A 26,810-nucleotide genomic window follows, 5' to 3' on the forward strand; every position below is an offset into this window, starting at 1 on the left:
GGAGCTTATCCGGGTTGGCCCGGATCCTGTCCCGAGACACCAGGAATCCCAGGAACCTTCCCGACCTAATCTCGAAAGTACATTTCTTCGGATTCAGCCGCATCCGGCACTCCCGCAGGATGCCCAAGATGTCCCTCAGGTCTGGGATGAGCTGCTGATCAGTTCAGCTCTTGACGATCATGTCATCCACGTAGACCTCCATGCTTCTGCCGATCTGATTCTGGAACAGTTTGTTGACCAAGCGCTGGTAGGTAGCTCCCGCGTTCTTCAAGCCAAACGGCATAGTCCGGTAGAAGCAGGTTCCTTCCTCTGTGATGAAGGAGGTCTTTTTCCGGTCCTCCTCAGCCATCTTTATCTGGTGGTACCCCTTAAAGGCATCCAGAAAGCACAAAACATCAAATCCCACAGTAGAATCTACTAACCTGTCGATTCTCGGGAGAGGAATGTAGTCCTTTGGGCAAGCTTTGTTGAGATCCGTGAAATCCACGCACATCCTCCAAGTCTGGTCCTCCTTCTTTACCAGCACCGGGTTGGCTAACCAGGTCGGGTAGTAGACCTCTAGGATGATCTGGGACTCCAGCAGTTTCCCTACCTCCTTCTTGATCACCTTATTTCTTTCCGGGGCGAAGCTCCTCTTTTTCGGCTTCACTGTCTTGAAGCGGGGATCCACGTTGAGGTGGTGGACTGCCAGGTCGGTCGGGATTCCGGGCATGTCATCAACAGATCAGGCGAAGACTTGGGAGTATTCCCTCAATAGGGCCTTCAAATCCTTCTTCTCCTCAGGGGGCAGCAGCTTGCCAATGCGGATTACCTGGTCGGGCCGGTCCTCCCTCAAGGGGAACTCCTCTATCTCGTCCTGGGTGCCCAGCTGCCGAGCTTCCTCCCTTGGAATGTAGGGTTCCAGACAGGTCGTCTGGGCGACCACATTCTCCCGTCCTTGAAGCATGGCCAGGTAGCAAGCTCGGGCCACCTCTGGATCACCGCGTACCTCGGCTATGTCGCGCCCCACTTTTTGAAATGTGGTGTGTGTGTAAGTAGTGTGTGTAGTGTGTGTGAACGTGTGTGAAAGTGAAAAGAAAAGATCGTGGGATTGTGAAATGCGACGGTTTGGTCAAATAAAGTTCAAAAGGGTTTTTTGTATGAAAAATGGAGTCGCCACTTGGTATAGAGTTAGGGTGTACCAAGTCACCCAAAAAATGATTTTTTGAATGAAAAAAGTAAATAAACCCTTTTTAAGAATTTTTAGGTCTTCGTAACCAAAGAAAGGGATCGGGGGTCACATTTGATAAGGGAGAAGGCAAAGGCAACGCCTAAGGCACTCCCTTACCCTAGCCAAAGCTAGTTGCGTGACTTAGCCCCAACTTTTCCTAATTTTTTTTTCTACCCAAGGTATGTATCGCGTGTTGGATATGACTATATGAATGCTAAAACCTAGACCTAGGGGGACATGGGGGAAATTTCTCTTCAAAGGTTGAGTGGTGCCAATCGCATTAATTGTGAAGCCCAATAATGGTCCTTTGGAGAGGTCACACATAATCCTAAATAACGTAAAAATGAGTGGAATGCATGCCATGTGAAAATGTGAGTTTGTGTGAAGTGAGAAAAGTAATAAAAATAATAGGATGTAAGTGGAGGTGTGCAAATGTATTTACAAGGTAAGGTGAGTAAAGAATGATGATGTGAAAATAACATAAAGTGCATGTGTGCGAGTGATATGGTATGAAGTGTGAGTAGTTAAGTGAAAACGTCCAAAAGCAGTGTGAAGTGAGAATGTGGAAAAAGGGATAGAATATAAAGTAGAAGTGTATAGGATAGTGAATAAATGAAATGCATGAACCCTAGAGGAATGCATCAAGACGGGAACGGAAGTCCTAACTTTGTGACTTCAATTTTCCCTTTGATTAGAAAGGAGAACTAGAGTGCTAAGGCTATTGAGTAGCCACACTCACTCGTTTCCCTTATCGAAAGGGGATTCTCAAGCAAATGTACCCTATCACTAGCATGAGATGCAAAAACCTAAAATGAAGGGGAAAGGATCGGAGGAACATGCCAAATGCTAAAAACTAAGAAAAATGCATGAAATGAAGTGAAACATGCAAGTATGGACTCACGAGAGAAATCCCTAAGGGTCTAGCATTGGACTAGCCCATTCTATGAATTCCTACTAGCGTTGGACTAGTGGAAACGTACATTCATCCATCACATTCATTCATGGCTATGGAAAGCGAGTAGACATGCCAGACACTCATAAACACATAGCACATAACACTTAGCATGCTCGACTAGATGCAAGAGCCTAATAAAGCAAATTAACACATAGCAACAAAAGCAAGCAATCAAGCTAATGAACCTATTACATTTGCTAGCTAGGCACACGTCTTCAATAGGTCTTCATCAAGTGCTCTCCAAGCCCTATCTATTACAAGCCAAGAGGTGTACACATACCCCATAAAAAATAACTTAAATAAAAAGCAAAAGTAAAATGAAATAAATGAAAGGAATTAAAGAAAAATAAGGGAAGCAAGTAGACATGCAATTTTCACGTAGCACGTTGGATCACATAGGAGAGACAAAAAAAAATAAAAGAAGTTATACCTCCCTTGAGTTGGAGCTCTAACGGGGTGAAGTCACTTATTTATCCTCCAAAATAAAAGAAATGGTCAAGGTACCAATTTATTTGGAAAAATTAAAGAAAATGTGCAAAACAAAGCTCATTTGATCGTAAAACCTCTAAAGTCATGGCTTAAGTGCAATTGACAAAACATGGTAGTTAATTGAAGCAAAACAAACAATGAAATTGCAAAAACTAAAGCTGCCAAGGACCAAATTGAGGACATTATTCAATTGGTTGGGTCATAGTGGCATAAGGGAAAACTTGAGGGGTTAAAGGGCAATTTTTCATCTTTTGTTTACATGCAAACTTACGTAGTAGAACAATTTCTGCAGCTGAAGCTTTCTACAACGAAATGAATGGATGCTGCATTTTCATCTTTGACTATAGATTTCAGAAACTAACACAAACTTTGATCAAACTCTCTTAAACCAATGTCCAAACTTTGAACACAACACACAACTTTGACATTCAAATCAATAAAACACAGAACGAAATGATGCAAAATCAAGAAAACTTTCATGCAAAAACCATCATGCATTCTAGTTTCTGCAACTTCCGTTGCTTTGAGCATTCGGCAATCCTTTGGCGGCCAGATTTTTATATTAATCCACAAACCAAAACAACAAGCTCATCAATTAAGATCCATTAATAACCAACTCATCAACAAGCAAGGGAGATCCGAACGTGAAGCAGCCATTGAGAACCCAAGCAACAGGAACAAAACATGAAAGACACGGAAAAATGCAGCTAATTTCTGCAACATTGAAATGAATTACGTTGCCTTTTGTTTCCTCAACTTTTACTCATTCGACTGAGACAAACATCCATGCCTAAAGACTCATGATTATCTTCACTCATTCAAACACTAAGCGCAGAGATTTACAACAAAACTAGAGAAACAATCAAACAGGCTTCAGGACACAAAACGCGACAAGATGAGCTAGAAAACATGCTAGCATTTGAAGAACAAAAACTGCTGCAACTTTGTCGGTCTCTTATCAGCACTATCCATTTTTCATGAGCAAGTAATTTACACACAGCATTAAATCACCCTGATGAGATTGATAAAAGAGTCAAGATCGCAGACCAAAAACATGCCACTTCAACTTGAATAAAAAATGAACTCCTAACAATGCTAGTTTGGTCAGACCTGACACACAACATGAAATAAGCTTTGCCGGAACTTCATATTATTTTCTGCAATTTTCATCATTCCAGTGCTGGCCAAAGATTGAAATAACAACCCATGATACAATCCCTTAACATTCAAACACGGTCATCAAAACTCATCGAAGCAATTGAACATAAAAATATAACTAATCTAGACCATGGAAGACCAACGGCGCACAAGAACAGGAATTTATGATTTCAAATGTCTGTTCTAAGAATAAGACAACACATCTCATTCGAAAACAAGCTATACTTCCTAATTAACATCAGACTTTGTTTTCAAGGACAAACCTCAGACACACATCATGCAACAAAATCCAACCGATAGGCTGTTTGTTTTCGGGAAGAAAAGAGGAAAAAATAACGATGAAGAAAACGCAGCAACACTTTTTTACATGCTTGAAACAAATCTGGATTTGTTTGAAAGATATAAGGCAAAAAGGGATTACCTTTAACCTTGGTCGCTTACAAGGTTGAACAACCACCAAAGATCGGAGGATAGATGTCCAACTCGAAGCTGATACGATGGAATGTCCAGCTCCTTTCTCTACCACTGCCCGAAGTTCGCTGCTCCGTTTCCTTCAGCCGCCAGTCTTCTGATTTTCCAGCCGTCCCAAGCCTCTCTCTTGATCGCTCTCTTTTGCCGTTGTTACCAAAACCTCTTCCCTCTAAGATTTTGAGCCGTCAATCTTTTTCTCTCTGTATGCTCCCGGCTCTACTCTTTCTCAGACTCTATCCCTACCCTAGCCGTATGCTCTCCTCCCTTTTAGATTTTCCGCCGTCATCTCTCTCCTTCTAAGTCTTCCTCCCTTCTGATTTTTCTCATCTACCCTTGCAGTTGTCTCCCTCAGCCGTCACCCTTCTTTGTGCCTTACTCTCTCCATTTTTCTCCTCAAGCCCGTCAACCCCATCTCTCATAAGACTCTTCCTTGCCGCAGCTTTTCCTTTTCAGATTTTCGGCCGTCCCTCTCTATCTATCTCAGCCTCCTTGGTTTCTGTTTTCGTTTTACTCTTTAAGCAGGTTTGCAGCCGTCACTTCCTTATCCTCTCCCTCAAGCTTTCTCCGTAGCTTTTCTGGTTTTCTACCGTTCCTCCACCTTTGCGGCTGCTAACCTCTCTCTCCCCCCCAAAACTCTCCCTTGCGGCTGCCCTTCTTTTTCTATTTATATGGGAGCCAAAACAAAACCTAAACCCAGCCGTTCCTGCTATATTTGCAACCAAGGAGCCGCCTAGTCCTTCCTTGCAAAGCTGCAAAAAAAAAATACAGCATGCATGCGACACCTTTTTTTTTTTTTTTTTTTAAACAAACTTAAACTTAAATCACAATAACAATAATAATAATTCAAACAAACGTAAACTTAAATAAAATGTACAAAATTAATAACCAAAAGATAAAATAAAAAGCTAAGATTTTCCTCTTTTTCTTTTCTTCTTTTTCCTTTTTTTTCTATTTTTCAATTTTTCAATTTTTATTTTTTTTAAATAATGAAACTAAATCCAAAACAACTAAAACATATTTTTTTTGAACACTTTTCTTTTCCCTTTGAGAAATTCTATGCTAAAATGGCTAAAATAACTAAAACTAAAAGTAAATAAAACTAATTGTGACAAATAAAAATAGAACAAATAAAAAACGAACAGTAAATAAATAAATAATAAAACACCAAAAATTTGGTGTTTACAGTTTGCCCCTCTTTGTCTGAGTTTTGAAAAAACTTGAGACAAAGAAGTAGACACCAAATAATTACCTGTGTTATTTGGCTGCAATAAACTTGAACGACTGACACTCTAGAAACGAGGATTTACCCCTTTTGACAAAAAATTTTGAAATGGGACTGACCCAGACAAGAAAATTAAACAGAAAATTTTAATCGGGACTGACCCGAGACAGGAATTTAAACGGGACTGGCTCGAACAGGAATTTAAAACGGGACTGACCCGAACAGAAATTTAAAACGGGACTGACCCGAACAGGAAATTTAAAACGGGATAGACCTGGACAGAAATGTAAATGGGATAGACCCAGACAGAAAATTTAAAACGGAATAGACCCGAACAGGAAATTTAAAACGGGATAGACCCAAACAAGAAATTTAAAAATCATGGGACTGGCCCGAATAAAACGAAAATTATGGGACTGACCCGAATAAAATGAAAATCATGGGACTGACCCGAACAAGCTTTTAATCATGGGACTGACCCGAATAAGTTTTAAAATCATGGGACTGACCCGAATTAAATGAAAATCATGGGACTGACCCGAACAAGTTTTTAATCATGGGACTGACTCGAATAAACTTTAAAATCATGGGACTGACCCGAATTAAACGAAAATCATGGGACTGGCCCGAATAAAATGAAAATCATGGGACTGACCCGAACAAACTTTTAATCATGGGACTGACCCGAATAAGTTTTAAAATCATGGGACTGGCCCGAATTAAATGAAAATCATGGGACTGACCGAACAAGTTTTTAATCATGGGATTGACCCGAATAAACTTTAAAATCATGGGACTGACCCGAATTAAACGAAAATCATGGGACTGGCCCGAATAAAATGAAAATCATGGGACGCACGCTAGTGGGACTGACCCACGGCTAGCGGCGGGGTAAATAAAATGCTTACTGGCGGGACAAATCCAGCTCCAGTGAGAATAAAATGCTTACTGGCGGGACAAACCCAACTCCAATAGCAATGAGAATAAAATGCTTACTGGCGGGACAAATCCAGCTCCAATAGCAATGTAAATGAAATGCTTACTGGCGGGACAAACCCAGCTCCAATAGCAATGAAAATAAAATGCTTACTGGCGGGACAAACCCTGCTCCAATAGCAATGAAAATAAATGCTTACTGGCGGGAGAAACCCAGCTCCAATAGCAATGAAAATAAAATGCTTACTGGCGGGAGAAACCCAGCTCCAATAGCAATGAAAATGAAATGCTTACTGGCGGGACAAACCCAGCTCCAATAGCAATAAAAATAAAATGCTTTGACAATCGGACAGTGGGATCAAACCCGAGCCTGCCGTGATGAATTTGATTTGATTTTTGACTTTGATTTTTTGATTTTTTGATTTTTTCTGACTGGGAGAGACTTGTCGAAATAATTTGCCCCAGTGTGATAAATTGGTCAGTGGGATTAAACCCGAGCCTGCCCAATGAAATGTTGGCGGCACGAAATCCAGGCCCAACGGGATGTTGTGAAGTTGGCGGCACGAAGTCCAGGCCTAACGTGATCTTGTGAAGTTGGCGGCACGAAATCTAGGCCCAACGGGATCTTGTGAAGTTGGCGGCACGAAATCCAGGCCCAACGTGATCTTGTGAACAAGAAATTGAATTTGATTTGTCAAGAACCAAGAAGTTAAACTTGAGCTTTTTGATTTTTGACATTTCTGATGATGATTTTTTTTTTCTTTTTCCTTCATTTTTTTCCTAATGATTTTTTCCTTCCTTTCGGATTTTTCCGAGAGAATTTTTTCAAAATAATTGCCCCAGTGTCGGGTCCATTTTTCCCTCCTTCTTCTTGCTTCTCTTTGCAGTATCGGCCTTCCGCCTCACTGGATGCTTTTCGTCATTTTGAACCATGAATACCTGCACAGGGGGGCTTAACAAAGCATGACATGCACTTAAATTCCATGAAAAGAGCAGCGGGATTGATTCGAAAAATGTTATTATTTGATTTTTGGACAAAAATCTCAAATGTATTACAAAAAATTTACCCCAGTATGGTCTTATTTCATGAAATCTCACAAATAAAATTTTTGCCCCAGTTTGGGCTCCCTTGATTGCAAAAATTTGTTCAGATGATTTCCTATTTATTTGAACAAAGAGAAACATCATTCTAAAATTTAGAAAATAGTCATATATACAATGTGAAGACACTTAACGTCGAGTTTGAACTCATGCAAAAATTTCATGGTGAATCCCTTAGAATAACACCAAATTCAAGAAGATTTCTTCCTCACTTTTAGCATCGGTGCTTAGGATAACAGGTCACCACTTTCTGGTTGGCCCATCTTTCAAGACTAATCAAATGGGCATTATTTCTGACTTGGAAGTGACTAAAGGAAATGGGAGGCCAAGACTTGTCTTATTTTGTGGCCCAATTGTAGGTACTCTATTCAATATCACATCTTAGTGAAAGCAAAGAGTTTGTCACCCTTATTTCTTAAGAAAACTTAGTCAACGTATAAGCTTTATAGGCTTGCAACAACATGGGTAGAAGCGATAGCTAAACCTGTGAAAACTGGTTATACTTCCATGATCACAAATGATTGATGGATTTCTTACGAGCATAATCCCCACTTTGGATTGTCATGAAGGAATAAGTCAACGATGGACCTTGTTAGCTTGTGATGTAGCTTGAAAACGATAGTTAAAGAATAAAACTTTCAAGGACATTGCACCGAAGATCGCAGTTTTCAAAATTGCCCATATTTTGAACTCAAAGATCTCAGACTTTGTTTGCATTTTTCTCATCACTCACCAGGGACTTCAGCGTTGAATTTTTCCTGCATTTACTTTTCTTGCTTTGCCTTTTGCTTCTTTTCCCTTTCCCTCAATTTGGTGGGTTTTCACAAGATGAGTAGAGTCAACCCCATATCCAAGCAATTCAGAAATACAGCTAAAATTTTCCGGCATCAGAAATTTTCTTGACAGGGCCATTGCAAAGAACAGAAGTCAGGACTTTCATCTTTTGTAATGGGGGTCAGGTGGGGTGTTTAGAAAAGTTAAGGCTTGAAGGCAGATTTCAAGAGTGGTTTAAGTAATCTGAGATCGCATTGTTGTGCCAACCCTATTTTAGGGTTAAATCAAGACTTTGCCCCAGTTTATGCTCAATTGAGGCTTTTTCACTTTCATTTTCTTTCTTTCTTTTTTCATTTTCCGGCCTTCTGCCATTCTTTTGAAATTTCACAAAATTTGCCTCAGTTATTTTTTTGAACTGAGGTCCTCTTTTCTTCTTTTGTTTTTGATTTTGTGGCCTTTCATTTTTTCACTTCTTGAAATTTTCCTTTTCCAACTCAAACTTACCCCAGTGTGGGGTTTGCGATTCTCAGGGGTTGCCAAACGAATATTTTATTCTGAAGGCTCAAAAAGGGATAACTAGGGATAGAATGCTTGATCGGAAAAGAAGAGGGCCTGACTTTTGTTCCGTCCCTTACAATAACTCTGCAAGGAAACTTTCGTTAATGCGAAATTTTTTGCATGTATCTGAATTACTGACTAAGGAAGACCCTTGTTCATCCATATTTGTGAAACATAGGCGGTCCGTGCGGACAAATCTCTTCCTTTTCTTTTTTTCAAAATTAGAACCCAAGTGGAATCAAATTTTCCCAATCTGCGGTTCCCTTTCCCCTTTTTCTTTTTCAAAATTTCCCAATCTCCTTCCCCAATGTGGGGTGCGATCATATGTGCACTCAAAAAGAACCTACCAATTTCTTTTGGCTCAAATGAGGATGCAAGGGATAAATAGTGTTTAGGTTGTAGAAACGATGGCCAAAGTATTATTCTTACACCTCATGACAACCAAAGTAACGAAACAGTCATTGAAAATCCATTCCCCTTTTTGATATTTGAAAATTTTCCAATGAAGGGTAGTGATCATTAGGGCTCTTGTTTGAAATGAAATTATTCTTTCAAAGGCTCAAATGGGAGAGCAAATGATAAAATGTGTATAGGTAGAGAAAAGAATGCTTGAAGTATCATTCCAAATTTTCAAAACAAACAAGAATAATGCACATTTTTGCTTTCACTTAGATGTGAGTTGAATCGGTTAAACACAATGGACATTTTCAAGCAAAGATGGCCCCAATTTGCAATTTATCAATCAATGTGACTGATTTTACTCTGGGGTTAAGTGAAGGAGAAAGGTATCTCATGGGCCTTCTGAGTGATCGCTTTTACCCTTTTTCCTGAGCACTCTTATTGTATAGCTTGGATCACCAATCTGATGTACATGGGGATTTTAGAAAGTATACACTTGTGAAATTCGAGCTAGAGGTTGAAAAATCTTAATTTGGTCTTATTTCTCAAAATTCATCATGGAATCTCCAATGAGTAAGAATAAAGAATGAAATGTACATAAATATACACAAAACAATAATTGTCCAAAAATTTTATTGCTGAAAAAGTTTGAAACAAAAATTTTCATTCAATTACGATACAAATGAGGAGAGAGAAACTTCTAAAGAGCTCCACATACACACTGTCGTCTCCTTTTCTTTTGAAACAAAATGTATTAACAAATCAAACAAACAGAGTTTTCCTTTGAAAAACAATTACAAAATCTCTTAAAGGCTTTAGCGTAGAGCTTCCAGATAAATCATTTATGTTTTCATTGTAGGATTTGCCCAAAAATCAAATAATACTTGTAATCTTGACACTTTATTAGATCAGAATTGTCATCAGATATAGAAAAATATTTTCGCCTTATTGAAACACTTTTATGAATGCAAGGGAGGGGGGAAAACAAAAGAAAGAAAAACCATGAGTTAGTAAGTAAGAACATAAAATCGGTATGCATGTCCTATGGGGGAACCCTTTTTGTGCCAAGGGTAGGTCTAGCATGAAAATGCAATCCTCTGAGATAGGCACTATACCATACCTGATGGATCTGATCAACTCATTGAGTGAAAAATAATTTTGAAAATTTGGTCAATTGGATTGACGAGAGACACTTGTCAAAAGGAGGTCGACGTCCGAATGGATTGATCACTTTTGATTGATACAAGAATTTGCAAAAACGCACGGGTTTGACCTTGACAAACTTCCTATCGAAGAGATTGGAATTCGTTGACAAAATTTCTTAGTGAAGCACGGGTCAAAACCCCAACCGATCAGATGGCCGGATGCAATGAATGGTTTTCTCAAAATCGACTAGGTTTCCCAATTTGGAATTCGACATTGAGACCCTAATTGGTCAAATGGGTTGAATGAAATTAACCATTTATTTGAAATCGACCAGATTACCCTAAAAAAGGGAAACAGGTCGAATGAATTGAGTGAAGTTTAATAACTTACTCAAAATTGACCGAATCATCCTAAAAAGGAACTTGATCAAATGAATTGAATGAAATTGAGAAGTTTATTCAAAATCGACCAGATCGCCCTAAAAGGGTAAATTGGTCAAATGAATCGGACGAAATTGATGATTTATCAAAAATCGACAAAATTGCCCTAACTAATCAAATGAATTGAATGAAATTGGTGTTTTATTCAAAAATCGACTAGATTACCCTAAAATGGATAAACTAGTCAAATGAATTCAAAAATCGACTAGGTTGCCCTAAAAATGAACAAATTGATAAAATGGACTGGATGAAATTGAGGAATCAAATGATCCAATGGACTGAATGGCTTGATGCATTAGTCTATGAGCCTTCTAAAATCAAATTTTGGCCTCAGTTTATTTATCGTCTCATCAGTGAGGAAATATTGGTGAATGTTCCAATTAATGTCCTTTTTGCAAGGGGTTTTTACCAACTTTGATAAAATGGCCAAAAAGTGATTATTAGACGCTCATATTCCAAAAATCGCTCTTATGAAGACGATCGGATCCTACCTTACCTTGTGCACTACCCCTTTGGATGGTACAAAATGTAAACGTGCAAGTCTCTTTGGATTAAATATCCGAGACACAAGGTGATTTATTCCTGACACGGGATCCCCTAAATGGCATTCCCTTTCTAGGGTTTAATGCATGATGCCAGTTTATTAAAGCGATGTAAATATGTGACAAATATGACCTAAGGGACATAAATAATGCATCGAGGGGAAAAAGGTCTAAAAATGAAATGTACTTGTTGAAAAATAAGTGTAATGACTGAAATTTAAACATGTGAGTTATCTAGTGGGTAGGTCACTAAAAGAATGCCGAAGAGGCCTCTTATTGCTAAGGCACATGATTGCAAGCCAAGAAAACAACGAAATGGTTAGTACAATTGATAGTACACATAACATATTGGGAGCAAATAAGAAAGGAAATATAATAAAAACAAGTAAAAGGGGTGGAACCCCTTCCCTCGTGCCTAATGTGCTTAAAAGAGGGTGAGGCTGACTCTAACCTAGGAAAACGCTAATATGGATGCATGAGGCTGGGGTTCACTAATGCGACTAGACTCGATAAGGCTTAAAAGATCTCCAAGCCTTCAGACCTAAGGGAATGGGTCATCAATCCCAAGACCCTCGGTCGGTGGCTCGAGCGGTCCCCTAGGTATTGCTATGGGCGCAACGCACACCATCCACATACCTAGAGAAACCATTCCTAGTCCTACAAGGCGGTGTGGGAAAGAGCCCACAAAAAATAAAAATAAAATGGGATAACAATAAGTAAACGTGCACGTATGAAGTGTTCCCTATTTTGAGGGAAAGGGTTGAGAACCCACGCGAGGCTCTAGGGTGACACACCCCCCCAAATGCAATGCAAGCGCGAGATAAGTAAGTAAAACATACATCCAAACAACCAATCATACATTCGTGAGCGAGGAGGTAGTTTGATGCATATGTGAGACAAAGGGTCCCAAAAATGAAAGATGCAACCCTAATATCCACATGCCATGCATAAAAAGGGTAGAAAAAGGAAAAGAATGACTAAATCAAATGCTTGGACCCACTTAGGAAGTCCCCAGTGGAGTCGCCAAGTTGTCGCGCCCCACTTTTTGAAATGTGGTGTGTGTGTGTAAGTAGTGTGTGTAGTGTGTGTGAACGTGTGTGAAAGTGAAAAGAAAAGACCGTAGGATTGTGAAATGCGACGGTTTGGTCAAATAAAGTTCAAAAGGGTTTTTTGTATGAAAAATGGAGTCGCCACTTGGTATAGAGTTAGGGTGTACCAAGTCACCCAAAAAATGATTTTTTGAATGAAAAAAGTAAATAAACCTTTTTTAAGAACTTTTAGGTCTTCGTAACCAAAGAAAGGGATCGGGGGTCACATTTGATAAGGGAGAAGGCAAAGGCAACGCCTAAGGCACTCCCTTACCCTAGCCAAAGCTAGTTGCGTGACTTAGTCCCAACTTTTCCTAATTTTTTTTTCTACCCAAGGTATGTATCGCGCGTTGGATATGACTATATGAATGCTAAAACCTAGACCTAGGGGGACATGGGGGAAATTTCTCTTCAAAGGTTGAGTGGTGCCAATCACATTAATTGTGAAGCCCAATAATGGTCCTTTGGAGAGGTCACACATAATCCTAAATGACGTAAAAATGAGTGGAATGCATGCCATGTGAAAATGTGAGTTTGTGTGAAGTGAGAAAAGTAATAAAAATAATAGGATGTAAGTGGAGGTGTGCAAATGTATTTACAAGGTAAGGTGAGTAAAGAATGATGATGTGAAAATAACATAAAGTGCATGTGTGCGAGTGATATGGTATGAAGTGTGAGTAGTTAAGTGAAAACGTCCAAAAGCAGTGTGAAGTGAGAATGTGGAAAAAGGGATAGAATATAAAGTAGAAGTGTATAGGATAGTGAATAAATGAAATGCATGAACCCTAGAGGAATGCATCAAGACGGGAACGGGAGTCCTAACTTTGTGACTTCAATTTTCCCTTTGATTAGAAAGGAGAACTAGCGTGCTAAGGCTATTGATTAGCCACACTCACTCGTTTCCCTTATCGAAAGGGGACTCTCAAGAAAATGTACCCTATCACTAGCATGAGATGCAAAAACCGAAAATGAAGGGGAAAGGATCGGAGGAACATGCCAAATGCTAAAAACTAAGAAAAATGCATGAAATGAAGTGAAACATGCAAGTATGGACTCACGAGAGAAATCCCTAAGGGTCTAGCGTTGGACTAGCCCATTCTATGAATTCTTACTAGCGTTGGACTAGTGGAAACGTACATTCATCCATCACATTCATTCATGGCTATGGAAAGCGAGTAGACATGCCAGACACTCATAAACACATAGCACATAACACTTAACATGCTCGACTAGATGCAAGAGCCTAATAAAGCAAATTAACACATAGCAACAAAAGCAAGCAATCAAGCTAATGAACCTATTACATTTGCTAGCTAGGCACACGTCTTCAATAGGTCTTCATCAAGTGCTCTCCAAGCCCTATCTATTACAAGCCAAGAGGTGTACACATACCCCATAAAAAATAACTTAAATAAAAAGCAAAAGTAAAATGAAATAAATGAAAGGAATTAAAGAAAAATAAGGGAAGCAAGTAGACATGCAATTTTCACGTAACACGTTGGATCACATAGGAGAGACAAAAGAAAATAAAAGAAGTTATACCTCCCTTGAGTTGGAGCTCTAACGGGGTGAAGTCACTTATTTATCCTCCAAAATAAAAGAAATGGTCAAGGTACCAATTTATTTGGGAAAATTAAAGAAAATGTGCAAAACAAAGCTCATTTGATCGTAAAACCTCTAAAGTCATGGCTTAAGTGCAATTGACAAAACATGGTAGTTAATTGAAGCAAAACAAACAATGAAATTGCAAAAACTAAAGCTGCCAAGGACCAAATTGAGGACATTATTCAATTGGTTGGGTCATAGTGGCATAAGGGAAAACTTTAGGGGTTAAAGGGCAATTTTTCATCTTTTGTTTACATGCAAACTTACGTAGTAGAACAATTTCTGTAGCTGAAGCTTTCTACAACGAAATGAATGGATGCTGCATTTTCATCTTTGACTATAGATTTCAGAAACTAACACAAACTTTGATCAAACTCTCTTAAACCAATGTCCAAACTTTGAACACAACACACAACTTTGACATTCAAATCAATAAAACACAGAACGAAATGATGCAAAATCAAGAAAACTTTCATGCAAAAGCCATCATGCATTCTAGTTTCTGCAACTTCCGTTGCTTTGAGCATTCGGCAATCCTTTGGCGGCCAGATTTTTATATTAATCCTCAAACCAAAACAACAAGCTCATCAATTAAGATCCATTAATAACCAACTCATCAACAAGCAAGGAAGATCCGAACGTGAAGCAGCCATTGAGAACCCAAGCAACAGGAACAAAACATGAAAGACACGGAAAAATGCAGCTAGTTTCTGCAACATTGAAATGAATTACGTTGCCTTTTGTTTCCCCAACTTTTACTCATTCGACTGAGACAAACATCCATGCCTAAAGACTCATGATTATCTTCACTCATTCAAACACTAAGCGCAGAGATTTACAACAAAACTAGAGAAACAATCAAACAGGCTTTAGGACACAAAACGCGACAAGATGAGCTAGAAAACATGCTAGCATTTGAAGAACAAAAACTGCTGCAACTTTGTCGGTCTCTTATCAGCACTATCCATTTTTCATGAGCAAGTAATTTACACACAGCATTAAATCACCCTGATGAGATTGATAAAAGAGTCAAGATCGCAGACCAAAAACATGCCACTTCAACTTGAATAAAAAATGAACTCCTAACAATGCTAGTTTGGTCAGACCTGACACACAACATGATATAAGCTTTGCCGGAACTTCATATTATTTTCTGCAATTTTTCATCATTCCAGTGCTGGCCAAAGATTGAAATAACAACCCATGATACAATCCCTTAACATTCAAACACGGTCATCAAAACTCATCGAAGCAATTGAACATAAAAATATAACTAATCTAGACCATGGAAGACCAACGGCGCACAAGAACAGGAATTTATGATTTCAAATGTCTGTTCTAAGAATAAGACAACACATCTCATTCGAAAACAAGCTATACTTCCTAATTAACATCAGACTTTGTTTTCAAGGACAAACCTCAGACACACATCATGCAACAAATTCCAACCGATAGGCTGTTTGTTTTCGGGAAGAAAAGAGGAAAAAATAACGATGAAGAAAACGCAGCAACACTTTTTTACATGCTTGAAACAAATCTGGATTTGTTTGAAAGAGATAAGGCAAAAAGGGATTACCTTTAAGCCTGGTCGCTTACAAGGTTGAACAACCACCAGAGATTGGAGGATAGATGTCCAACTCGAAGCTGATACGACGGAATGTCCAGCTCCTTTCTCTACCACTGCCCGAAGTTCGCTGCTCCGTTTCCTTCAGCCGCCAGTCTTCTGATTTTCCAGCCGTCCCAAGCCTCTCTCTTGATCGCTCTCTTTTGCCGTTGTTACAAAAACCTCTTCCCTCTAAGATTTTCAGCCGTCAATCTTTTTCTCTCTATATGCTCCCGGCTCTACTCTTTCTCAGACTCTATCCCTACCATAGCCGTATGCTCTCCTCCCTTTTAGATTTTCCGCCGTCATCTCTCTCCTTCTAAGTCTTCCTCCCTTCTGATTTTTCTCATCTACCCTCGCAGTTGTCTCCCTCAGCCGTCACCCTTCTTTGTGCCTTACTCTCTCCATTTTTCTCCTCAAGCCCGTCAACCCCATCTCTCATAAGACTCTTCCTTGCCGCAGCTTTTCCTTTTCAGATTTTCGGCTGTCCCTCTCTATCTATCTCAGCCTCCTTGGTTTCTGTTTTCGTTTTACTCTTTAAGCAGGTTTGCAGCCGTCACTTCCTTATCCTCTCCCTCAAGCTTTCTCCGTAGCTTTTCTGGTTTTCTACCGTTCCTCCACCTTTGCGGCTGCTAACCTCTCTCTCTCCCCCAAAACTCTCCCTTGCGGCTGCCCTTCTTTTTCTATTTATATGGGAGCCAAAACAAAACCTAAACCCAGCCGTTCCTGCTATATTTGCAACCAAGGAGCCGCCTAGTCCTTCCTTGCAAAGCTGCAAAAAAAATGCAGCATGCATGTGACACCTTTCTTTTTTTTTTTTTTTAAACAAACTTAAACTTAAATCACAATAACAATAATAATAATTCAAACAAACTTAAACTTAAATAAAATGTACAAAATTAATAACCAAAAGATGAAATAAAAAGCTAAGATTTTCCTCTTTTTCTTTTCTTCTTTTTCCTTTTTTTTTCTATTTTTCAATTTTTCATTTTTTCTTTTCATTTTTAAATAATGAAACTAAATCCAAAACAACTAAAACATATTTTTTTGAACACTTTTCTTTTCCCTTTGAGAAATTCTACGCTAAAATGGCTAAAATAACTAAAACTAAAAGTAAATAAAACTAATTGTGACAAATAAAAATAGAACAAATAAAAAACGAATAGTAAATAAATAAATAATAAAACACCAAAAATTTGGTGTCTACAGGCTATTCCTCCCAGAGTGGGGAATTTGACGCTGAGGTGGAGCGTTGAGGGGATAGCTCGGAGAGCGTTCAAGGCAGGCCGACCCAGGAACACATTGTACGGAGAATGTTGCTTCACCACGACGAAGTTGACAGGGATGGTCCGACATTTTGGAGCCTGCTCTATCGTGACCATCAGGGTGATCATTCCCTCCGGGTTGAAGGGGGGCCCGATGAAGCCCATCAGTGGTGTCCAAACTAGGGTCAACTGCCCGTCCTCCAAGCCAAGCTCCTTGAACACCCGATATAACATAATGTCAACCGCGCTCCCTTGGTCGACATACACCTTTTTCACCCGGTAGTTGTTGGTGACAATGTCTATCACGATGGCTTCATGGTTCCCGGACGCTAGGGGAACTGCATCCCTTGGTCCGAAAGTGATCTCCTTGTCCATGCGCAGCCGCTTCAGGGAGTCATCCTCCTCGGGGGGAGGTCGCCTGTTCTTCCGAGCTGTGTGACTGTCCCCCCCGATGGGGCCTCCGGCGATGGTGTTTATCACTCCAGCCAGGTTCTGGGCGTTCTGGTCGGGGGAGGGACCCCGACGCTTGTCACGCCGCTCAGCGCGATCGCGCCGCTGGCCTTCACCCCGATCTCCGCGGTAGGTGCGTCCGGGCTCCTGGCCGGAATGACTGTGCCGCACGAACCGTCCCAGGAAACCGCGTTGGATCAGATTTTCGACCTCCTTCCACAGGGCCCAGCATCCCTCCGTGTTGTGTCCCACGTCGCGGTGAAAGGCGCAGTACCGGTCCTGGTTCCTTTTGTTCCGAGGTGTCCCCATCTTGGGCGGCCGATCTTGTGACGCCCCGAAAAAAAAATGAGTTTGAGAACCCGGAAATTTTGTAATTTTCTAGGGTTTATTTTTTTAATCGCCCGTTTTTCTACATTTTCTTGATTAGAAAAATTCCCCAGATAAAGTTTATGAGCAAAAATAGTTTTAAAATGATTTTCCTAGTATTGGAGAGTTTTTAGAAAATTAAGAGCGTATTTTGAACGTGGGACCCGCAAGTGCGGTAAATGCATTATATTTTTGACAACTTGTTGGAATTTTGTATTAAGTGATATTATTTTACAAGGTGTTAAGATATTTGTCTTGGAGAGACAAGAAGATAATCTCAAGCTTAAAGGGTGACAAGTGTCACCTTGTTATTGAAGGTTGGACTTTGACATTTGACTATCTTACTACCTTTACCAAATAAGTACCAAATTGATCCAAAATTACCTTCATTCTTCATCATCTTGGCTGAGCTTCACAAGGAGAAAAGAAAGGAAAGCTTTCATCTTACTTCTTCATTTCTTGCTCCAATCAAACAATTTAACCGATTAAACTTGGATTTCCTCCATAAAACCTCTTAGTTTAGTGGTATTAAGGTTGGTTGTGAAGTGGTTTGGAAGACCAAGGTGCTAAGTTGCTTCCTTTCTTGAGTTGGTAAGGTGAGTAGCTAAGGAACTTCTCTTTTCTTCTCAATCATGTTTAATTAGTGGCTTATGTGAGTTAAAGAGATGGTTTGATGGATTATATCTTGATTTTGGTTGAATTGGTGAAGTTTTATAATTATTGGGGATTTTTCTGTTTTAATATGAACATGGTTGTGTGGTGATATATGATGATTGGAAATGATGTTTAAGGACTCTATGAGGTGGAAAAAGTGGTCAATTGCAATCAATTTCTGTTTTGGAAGAAATTTCAGAAAATTAGGGTTCTTGAGGGAGCATTCTGTTCGAATATTTATTGCACCATGTTAGAGGCCGAATTGGCCTTGGCTTAAAACATGAAAGTTGTAGGAAATTACATTTTAGAGGTGCCTACAAAATTTCAGGTCAATCGGAGTAGTGTAGAATGAGAAAAGTCGAAATTACTATTGCTGTCCTGGTTTTACCCGAATGCTAGAATTGCGCCTGTAATTGGTTGTTTTGGCTGGAATTGCTTCCGAATTGGTTGTTGAGGCCTTCTGATGAAATTTAGCCCTGTTTCTTAGCTTGCAGCTGGTTTTGGAATTTCTGGATTTGGACTTGGATAGCCTGATTTATGATGTTTCCGCTAGAATGCGTTCTGTGAATCTGTTTTTCCGGTTCTGGTGTTGTTTCTTGCATTTTTGACCTTGTTACACTCAAAACTGGGTTGAGTGACCTTCTGTAATATTGTAGCCCTGTCTCTGTGCTTCAAAACGGTGGGTCTTGCACCTTCATCCGATAATTGTAGTGCCTTTGGTACCATTACCGCAAAATGACGTCAAAACTATTTTTCTGGTTTTAAGCTTAAGTTTCATTTCCGGATTTTTTTCCCCCTAGCTTGACTTGTACTAGTATTACTTGGAGCTTGCTGAATGGCTATGGATGAACTTGTTGTTGTGTGTGTACCTTTGGGACTGGCTGAGGAAATAATGAAGCCATGATGGCTGGAAAAGTTAGCAAATATAGGGGAAGTGCTGTCCGAACTTTTAAAGGATTTGTTTGCATTGAGTTTGTGATCTAAGACTTGGGTTTGAGCAAGGCAATGATACATGATGGATGATTTCTGAGCCATTGAGGTGAGTGACCTCAAACTATTTCTGAAGTTCTTTATGAACCGTTTCCTGCATTATTTACTTTTAAACTGTTTCCAAAAGTTACTTTTGAACTGTTTTCTTGCATATCATGCGTACTTGCATATGAGTGTCCCTTGGTTGCTGTAATTCTTGACTTATTGGCTTGTCATTATTGATTGAAAATGTGTTAAGTACTTTCGATGATTGTTAAAACGAGTTTTCTAGGCGAGTGTGTACTTTATCGTACTCGACCTAAATAAATATGAATTTTCAATGATTAATGATTAAATGCTAGTTGCGCATGATGTAAGCCTTTTGGCTGAACTGGCCACTGCCCTTCGTTACCGATCGACTCGAGCCAGAAGCGGACTCGGTCGGGCGATATGGTGACCCTGGGTGAATTTGGTATACTCGAGTATTACCTTGTAGTCCGGCTACGTCCGGATGGGTGGAGTCCGGCCAACGTCGGATGGGTGGAGTCCGGTCAACGTCCGGAAAAGGGGATGAACGAATAAAAAGATGAACGAGGGTTTATTTATAAAAATGAAATTTTCAAATAATTGGAGGAATAAGGGGAAATGTCAGGGGAACGAACAAATGAATAGCTCCATGTGAGCGGTATCCTTTTAATGAATATGTTACTATCGCTTTCCATTGTAATTGTTTCTTGAATTATTGATTATTGATGGTTAATGTGTTGGCTTTGTTATGAAATTTCATGTTCGGAACCTTATTGAGATTTTAGCTCATTGAGCTTTGTGGAATTACCATGTGGTGTCATTTTCTGCTTTTGTTTTACTCTCACTGTGCAAATGTTGACCTGTAACAAAATTACATTTTTACCCCCGGTTACTTATTGAACTTCTAAAACATTACAATGATTTCACTGGCTCACGAGAGCAAAAATACGTACATCTGATTTCTGAACCATGACATCAATGAAATGAATTTTTGTGAAAACTATTTGATTACTGATTTTACTGGTTACTCACTGGGCTTTTAGCTCACCCCAAAAATATTTTATTCCCCTCCACAGGGCTCAAGGCGAAGGTAGGACTTGTTGTGCTTATTCACGTGAATGGATGGCCTATATCTTGTACAGTTTTGAATTTGGAATCATTTGATGTATAGTTGGGAATTAGTTTCCGCTGCATTTGTGACATGTAATTATTGGAGACTTGGATGTATGTTTGTGGACCATGTGATGTATATTTGAGATTTATATTGTAATTCATTTGAGGATTGTAGTGATCGACTGAGTCCCGGCGAGAGCTGGGCAGGCGGCCCGCCGAACCCTCTGGTTCGCCTTAGGGGGAGGTGGGGCCGTCACAGATCTCCCAGCCCTTCCGCCTCCATAACAGCCAAGATCTGGGCTCTAGGCCGTGTCAGGGGGGTGTAGCCTTTCTCCGGGAGTGGCGGCGGAGCAGGGGCTTTCTCCCTCGAGAGCCGGTCAAAGACGTTTTTCTTGGCCGGAACATCCTTGCCCTCTAGGGGGTTTGTCCGTCCCTTCCGATCTCCGAGCTCCCGATCTGACTCTTTCTTCAAACGGCCTGCCTCCTCCGCATTAGCGGCCGCGTGCGCCCTGGTCAGGAGCTCCTCTAGATTTTTAGGTGGCTTCTCGGCCAGCTTGTAGAAGAGCTCCTCTACCCTGAACCCATTCACGAAGGCGGCAATTGTGAGAACCAGAAAATTTTGCTTACTTTATTTATTTTACTGGCTCAAATAAGTATTTACTCACCCGATCTCTCCGATTATTATTTTCTAACATTTTTAGGTTTAATTAAATATATCCATAGCTTAGTTATATTTTTAAAACGATTCGTTTCGAAATTTAATTTCTGAAGGCTCGTTAAGTGAAAATAGTAAATACGTGACTGCAGTTAACAATCGATTCGAGGAATTACATATATTCTGAATTTATTTTATTTTCTTGTGTTATAAAAAAATATATGTATATAAAAAAAAAAAAAAATATTTCATATACCATACAATCAAGGAAATTAAACATTTAATTAATCTCTTGTAAATCAAGTATATGGAGATACCTAGGAGGATGTGAGAACCTTGAAATTAATAGATATATATCAATACATATTTCATATTTCATTTCAAATTTTAATTCTCTAATAAATTCTAGCATTACTTTCACTTATTCTTAAATAAGTACGTAAAAATAGTTTTACGTTACAAATAATTTAATTGTGCAAAATATTGAGCTATTTGATTCTCGCCAAGTTAGACTAATATTTCTGGATGCAAACTATTTTATTTCCTTAATATTAATTCTTTGAATTTTGATAGCCAACTTTAAGTGTTAATAATATTAAGTGTCAATGGAAACCCTTTACAATTAGATTTAGGACGTTAAAATCTCGATAATTGAACTTTAGCGAGATTAAAATACTAGTAGGCTAACAAATTGCATTTGAAGTAAAATTTTGGAATTAGCATACAAATGGGGACTTAAGTGGAAGGTCGAATAAGATGCTAAAAGACTAAACTAGCCCTCCTTCATTTCAAAATTTACCACGCACGTATTATCTCCCTTTCCGCCGTTGGAAATTATTACATACCAATTCATAGATTAACTAAACATATTTTAGTGCTACGTTACTCGTTTAACCAATTTCCTAAAAATTTGAATGTGTAAGAATTTGTGAGGTTAAGGAGATAGAAATAAGATTAGGAGCTTAATTTATATCCGGAATAAATTTTTGGTGTTAAGTTAAAATTAAGGATTTAAGTGAGGATTAGTAGGGCGATGTGAAATGTCTAAACTACCCTTCACAATATCACAAAATCACCATGCAATCCTAAAACCATTTCCGGACAGCATCATGATCACTCACCTCTCATTCGGCCAATACCCTTTTCTCCATTCTCACACTCAACTCTCTTGCACACTCAACCTCTTCTACCCGCAAGCCATTTCCCTTCGCACCCCAAACCACAAACAACATTCCAGTTCCACTCCACATTCTATTTAGCTTCGGACCAAGACCAAAAGAGAGAGAGAGAGACTTACCTGGTAAGCACCGCGAGAGGAAAGAAAACAGCGAGCTGCAATCTTTCTTCTTCTCCCTTCTGTCCAGACCGCGAGCTAGAGCAACGGAAAGGAAGACACTGCGTGAGTTCCTCCCATTTCTGCACCCTTCACCCTCAACCAACTGCGATCATCCACCCACTTCAACAACCGCAGCTGCAACACCAACCGCGAACCAAACCGGTGCGTGAAGCCGAGAGGAAGGAAAGAAAAATTTTCAGATTTTTTTTGTGTGTGAGCTGAGTTGTTACTGAGGTAATTTCTGAACCAAATTTAAGCTAATTAATGGTAGATGATAGAGATTAAGAGTCTGCATGTTGGATGGTGTGACTGGATCATGAAATTACAACCTGAGAAAATCTGTTTTGCAAAAGAAATGAGTTGGCCGAGAACTGATTTGGATAATGCAGCGTTAATCTTGTTTCTTGGAGTAATCTGAGCTTTTAAATGTTATTAACTAACTAAGAACTGGGTGATTAAGTCTTGCATGAAGTTAGTTAGCTCAGATTAAGCTAGAAAAGAAGAGATGAAACAAAATCGGCTTGCATGCAAGCTCATCCGAGAGAAGCTGAACAAATTGCTGGTTGATTGACGAATTCTTGGTAATAACCGAACTGAATTTGGACTGGAAATGCTAGCTAATCAGTTCAGTAGTTGTGCATGTGAGATTTAAGTGCCAAATACAAGGTTTTAACCGAAGGAAAATTCTGTTTAGGACTGACTAAAAGCTGGGAAAAAAAAACTGTGTGATGGCCGAGAGAGCAGAGCTGGAATTGTAGCTTGTTATTAGAATTTTCTTTGTGAGAATTATGCTAGGAAAGAGGGTTGCTATCCACGGTTGTCTTGAGCATCTAATGACCGAAATTTCTGGCTTCATCATCTAATCAAGTAGATGTTAATCCAACACTTAAATCTTGCTTTATGAAGATCATCTTACATGTTTCAGGTAGTAATTGCATTTGGGCAGCTTTAAATTCTTGGAAAAATTGGAAAGTGGGCTCTTTGAACTCCCACTCTTGGGTTGCTGCTGATTTTGTGGTTGATGATAATTATAATGTTGGATTAGTGTTTGAAATGGTGGATTAATGGTGTATAATTAGTAGAAACTTCAAGGAACTCATGGGATAGAAATTCTGATTTTTGCCCCTGCCTTGTTCGGTTATCTTAAGGCCAATTTTTGATGATCTAATGGCATGACTATGATGTTTATATGTTGTTTTAGTTGTGTAAAAATTTTCATTGGAAAATATTGAGATTTGGTTGGGCAAATGAATTTCTTTGTGAAACCAGTCAAACTGGAAAACTGTTCTCGTATAACTCTGTCCTCCGACGTCGAAATCGAGTGCCGTTGGTGGCATTCGAAACTAGACATCCACACCTTTCCAACAGTATAAAATACACATTTTGGTTCCAAGTGTGTGAGCTAAACCAATCGTTTTTTAAGAAGGCTGCCTCGTTTCTCTGTCCTGCTGGAACGACTTGATGATGCTGCAACTTTAGGCTTAATTTCGAGCCAGTTACATGCTGAATCTTAAAATGATTTCTTCTGTAAAATTTTAGCCCTATGAATTTATTTTCCAACACTATAAACCATGCTCAATTCTGAGCGATATTGAGTGAGTTGTGATCAAAATAGGGAGCCTGCCCTGTTCTTGAAAACCCTCATTTTGAGGACAGATTTGATGCAAGGCTCGGTGTAGATTTGCAAATTGAATCTCTTCGTGTTAATCACCACAAATGTTGTTCTGGGATGACCCTTAAACCTTTTCTATGTAAATGGACCATGGTTGAGGTAACCTTTGGGTTGAACGTTTTGAAAACGGCAAAACGAAGCTCACAAGGCAAATTGCCTTGGAAACTTTGAAACTTTGGTGAATTAGTTCACCAACTTCCCGTGCATATTTTTCTACAAAATTTGGTAGAGGGACAACCCTTATATGGTAGTATTATACTGCTAATTATGGTGTTATTCCAAGACCGATTCATGGGTCAAATAAATTACCAAAGTTCGAGACTTGATTTTGGAAAACCCTTGTTTAACAAGAAAATTTTAGTAACTTTGAGCTACCGTATCTTCGTGCTCAAAACTCCGTTCCTCATTCCGTTTGTTTTGTTATACTCTTGAATTACAACAATAATAGAGTTGTAAATTTCAAAAGCTATTTCCAAACAAGTGAATTTTGCCGAATTTCCAAAGTTGGCGAAAAACCAACTTAAATCTGCCTTATGAACCAAAACAGTAACTTTGAGCCCATTTTGACTATCTTCCATTTATAATCATGAAAAAGTGTATTCTAGGAACTTTTAGCATTTTGAAGGAAGTTTCCAACGGTACCAAGTTTTCCAATCTTTGACATGTAAAAGGTGAGCTACGATTTTTCAAAGTATTGCATCAAAACTGAAATTTTCCGAATTCCAAGGAAATGGAGTTTTTCAAGTACTCCTTATTCCTTCGATAATATTCAAATGTCTTATCCTTGAATTTCATGATGTAGACTTAATTTCTCTTGTACCTTGAAACCCCGCTTGAGAATCTAGATTTAGGATAATTAAGACTTGTTCACGAGATTTTTCCTAAGTTTGTACTATGACACGATTTTCAGCAATAGTAGGGATTGTAAATGATAGACTATTATTATTCGTTCAGGCGCACACGAGGACCTTTAAGTGGATCCGACAGAGGACGCTTGAACTTCAAATTGAACCTATTGCCCTTGTTGCTAGGTGAGTGTTCCATATAAGAATACGTAATTGAGTAAGTCTAGGACATGCTCATTTCATGATCGTTAAGTGTTTTACCATACTCGTGCCTATTTAAGAAATATATACTTGCATTGCATATCGACATGAATTGGTTAAATGATTAACCCTATCAAATGACCGTGTAAACTCAATATGTGCTTGGCCTGCTTGTTTTATGCTTATTTGGTTCAAGTGCTCTTGTGACTCGTTATGTGACAATTTGGTAAATGATTTCCGATCCATCGAAGTGCGCAGTGTGTACTTTATCACACTAGCCGTTCGAGTGGTGAATTGCGTGAAACATTTTCTCGTGAATCTAAATGTAGTAACGTCACTGGAGTGAATCTCCTCGACTCTCACATGATTAAAAAGGGATAGCGGCCGATGATGGCCTATTAATATGGCAAATACCTGTCAAGTAACCGTCAATACTCCACCGTTAACCGTCAACCGTTAACCGTTAACCGTGAACCGTTTACCAACCCACATGACTACCTGATTACTTGACTATTTGTTCACATGATTTCTAATCTATATGATTATTCGATATCCATGAATTACATGCTTCCATGAAATCAACTTGTATTGCTTACGTGCTTACGTGCTAAGTATCCAATTGATTACTTGATTATCAGGAATCACATGTTATATGAAGTTTTCCATCATTGTTAGGCGAGTGTATACTTTTACCTCACTCGACCTATTCAAATGATGAATTTTACTTTTTGTCGAATTACTTGGTTACCTGTGCATGTTGTAAGCTATAAGCTGAACTTGGGCCCTGCCTCGGTTACTGACCTACTCGAGCCAGGACTGGGCTCGGTCGGGTAGGTTAGAACCCTGGACAACCGTTTCGGTATACTCGAGTACTACCACTGGAGGGATAAGGTGATGGCCAGTCAACCGTGGGGATCCGGGAGTTATAAGGTGCAGATGACCGACAAAGTTCCACTGGAACACCGTATCCTTACGTGCTTGCTTTACTATTAATAATATTATTGCTCTCCTAGTTGGCATTCTCGGGTAAGACTCCTCATGAGCATTAACCTCTGAGATGAAGCAATCCTTGTAATGTTCTTCTAGTCGGACGAGCCACTATTTGTTTGACTGAAAATTTATGAAAATATATTTATATGGCCATTCATTCCAAAAGTACTAGTTCTACATGTGTTTTCAAAGTAGCAATTATCCGTGTAATGATTATCACCTCATGGTAACATGCCATTGTGTAACCCCGAATCATGCATATGATATGCACAACTTACCTGACCTATTTGAACTGTTAGAGCGTCTTGGAACCTCACTGGGCTGTGTAGCTCATCCCACGTTGTGGTTTTGTGACGCCCCGAAAAAAAAGAGTGTGAGAACCCGTAAAAACTTTAATATTTTCCTAGGGTTTTAGTTCCTTTAATTGCATAATTTTTGCACTTCTGGCTTAGAAATATTATCTGGGTGGATTTTATGAGCAACTAAAGTTTTTAGATGATTTTTCTAGCATTAGTGAGTTTTTTAAAAATTAAGAACGTATATCGGACGTGGGACCCACTAGTGCGAAAA

The 26,810-nt window shown here is 39.2% G+C and overlaps 1 protein-coding gene across 1 annotated transcript; it reads right to left on the bottom strand.

Moving 5' to 3' along the window:
* Window positions 1-724: 724 nt before the first annotated feature.
* LOC140004760 (uncharacterized) lies at window positions 725-17,721 on the bottom strand. The gene is made up of 2 exons (XM_072044904.1): window positions 16,905-17,721; window positions 725-1,008 (listed from the first exon to the last, which is right to left on the bottom strand). The coding sequence occupies exons 1-2, from the start codon at window positions 17,719-17,721 to the stop codon at window positions 725-727; spliced, it is 1,101 nt and encodes a 366-aa protein (XP_071901005.1).
* Window positions 17,722-26,810: the final 9,089 nt, after the last annotated feature.

Source organism: Coffea arabica, chromosome 4c (assembly GCF_036785885.1).
Source record: "Coffea arabica cultivar ET-39 chromosome 4c, Coffea Arabica ET-39 HiFi, whole genome shotgun sequence".
NCBI lineage: Eukaryota > Viridiplantae > Streptophyta > Magnoliopsida > Gentianales > Rubiaceae > Coffea > Coffea arabica.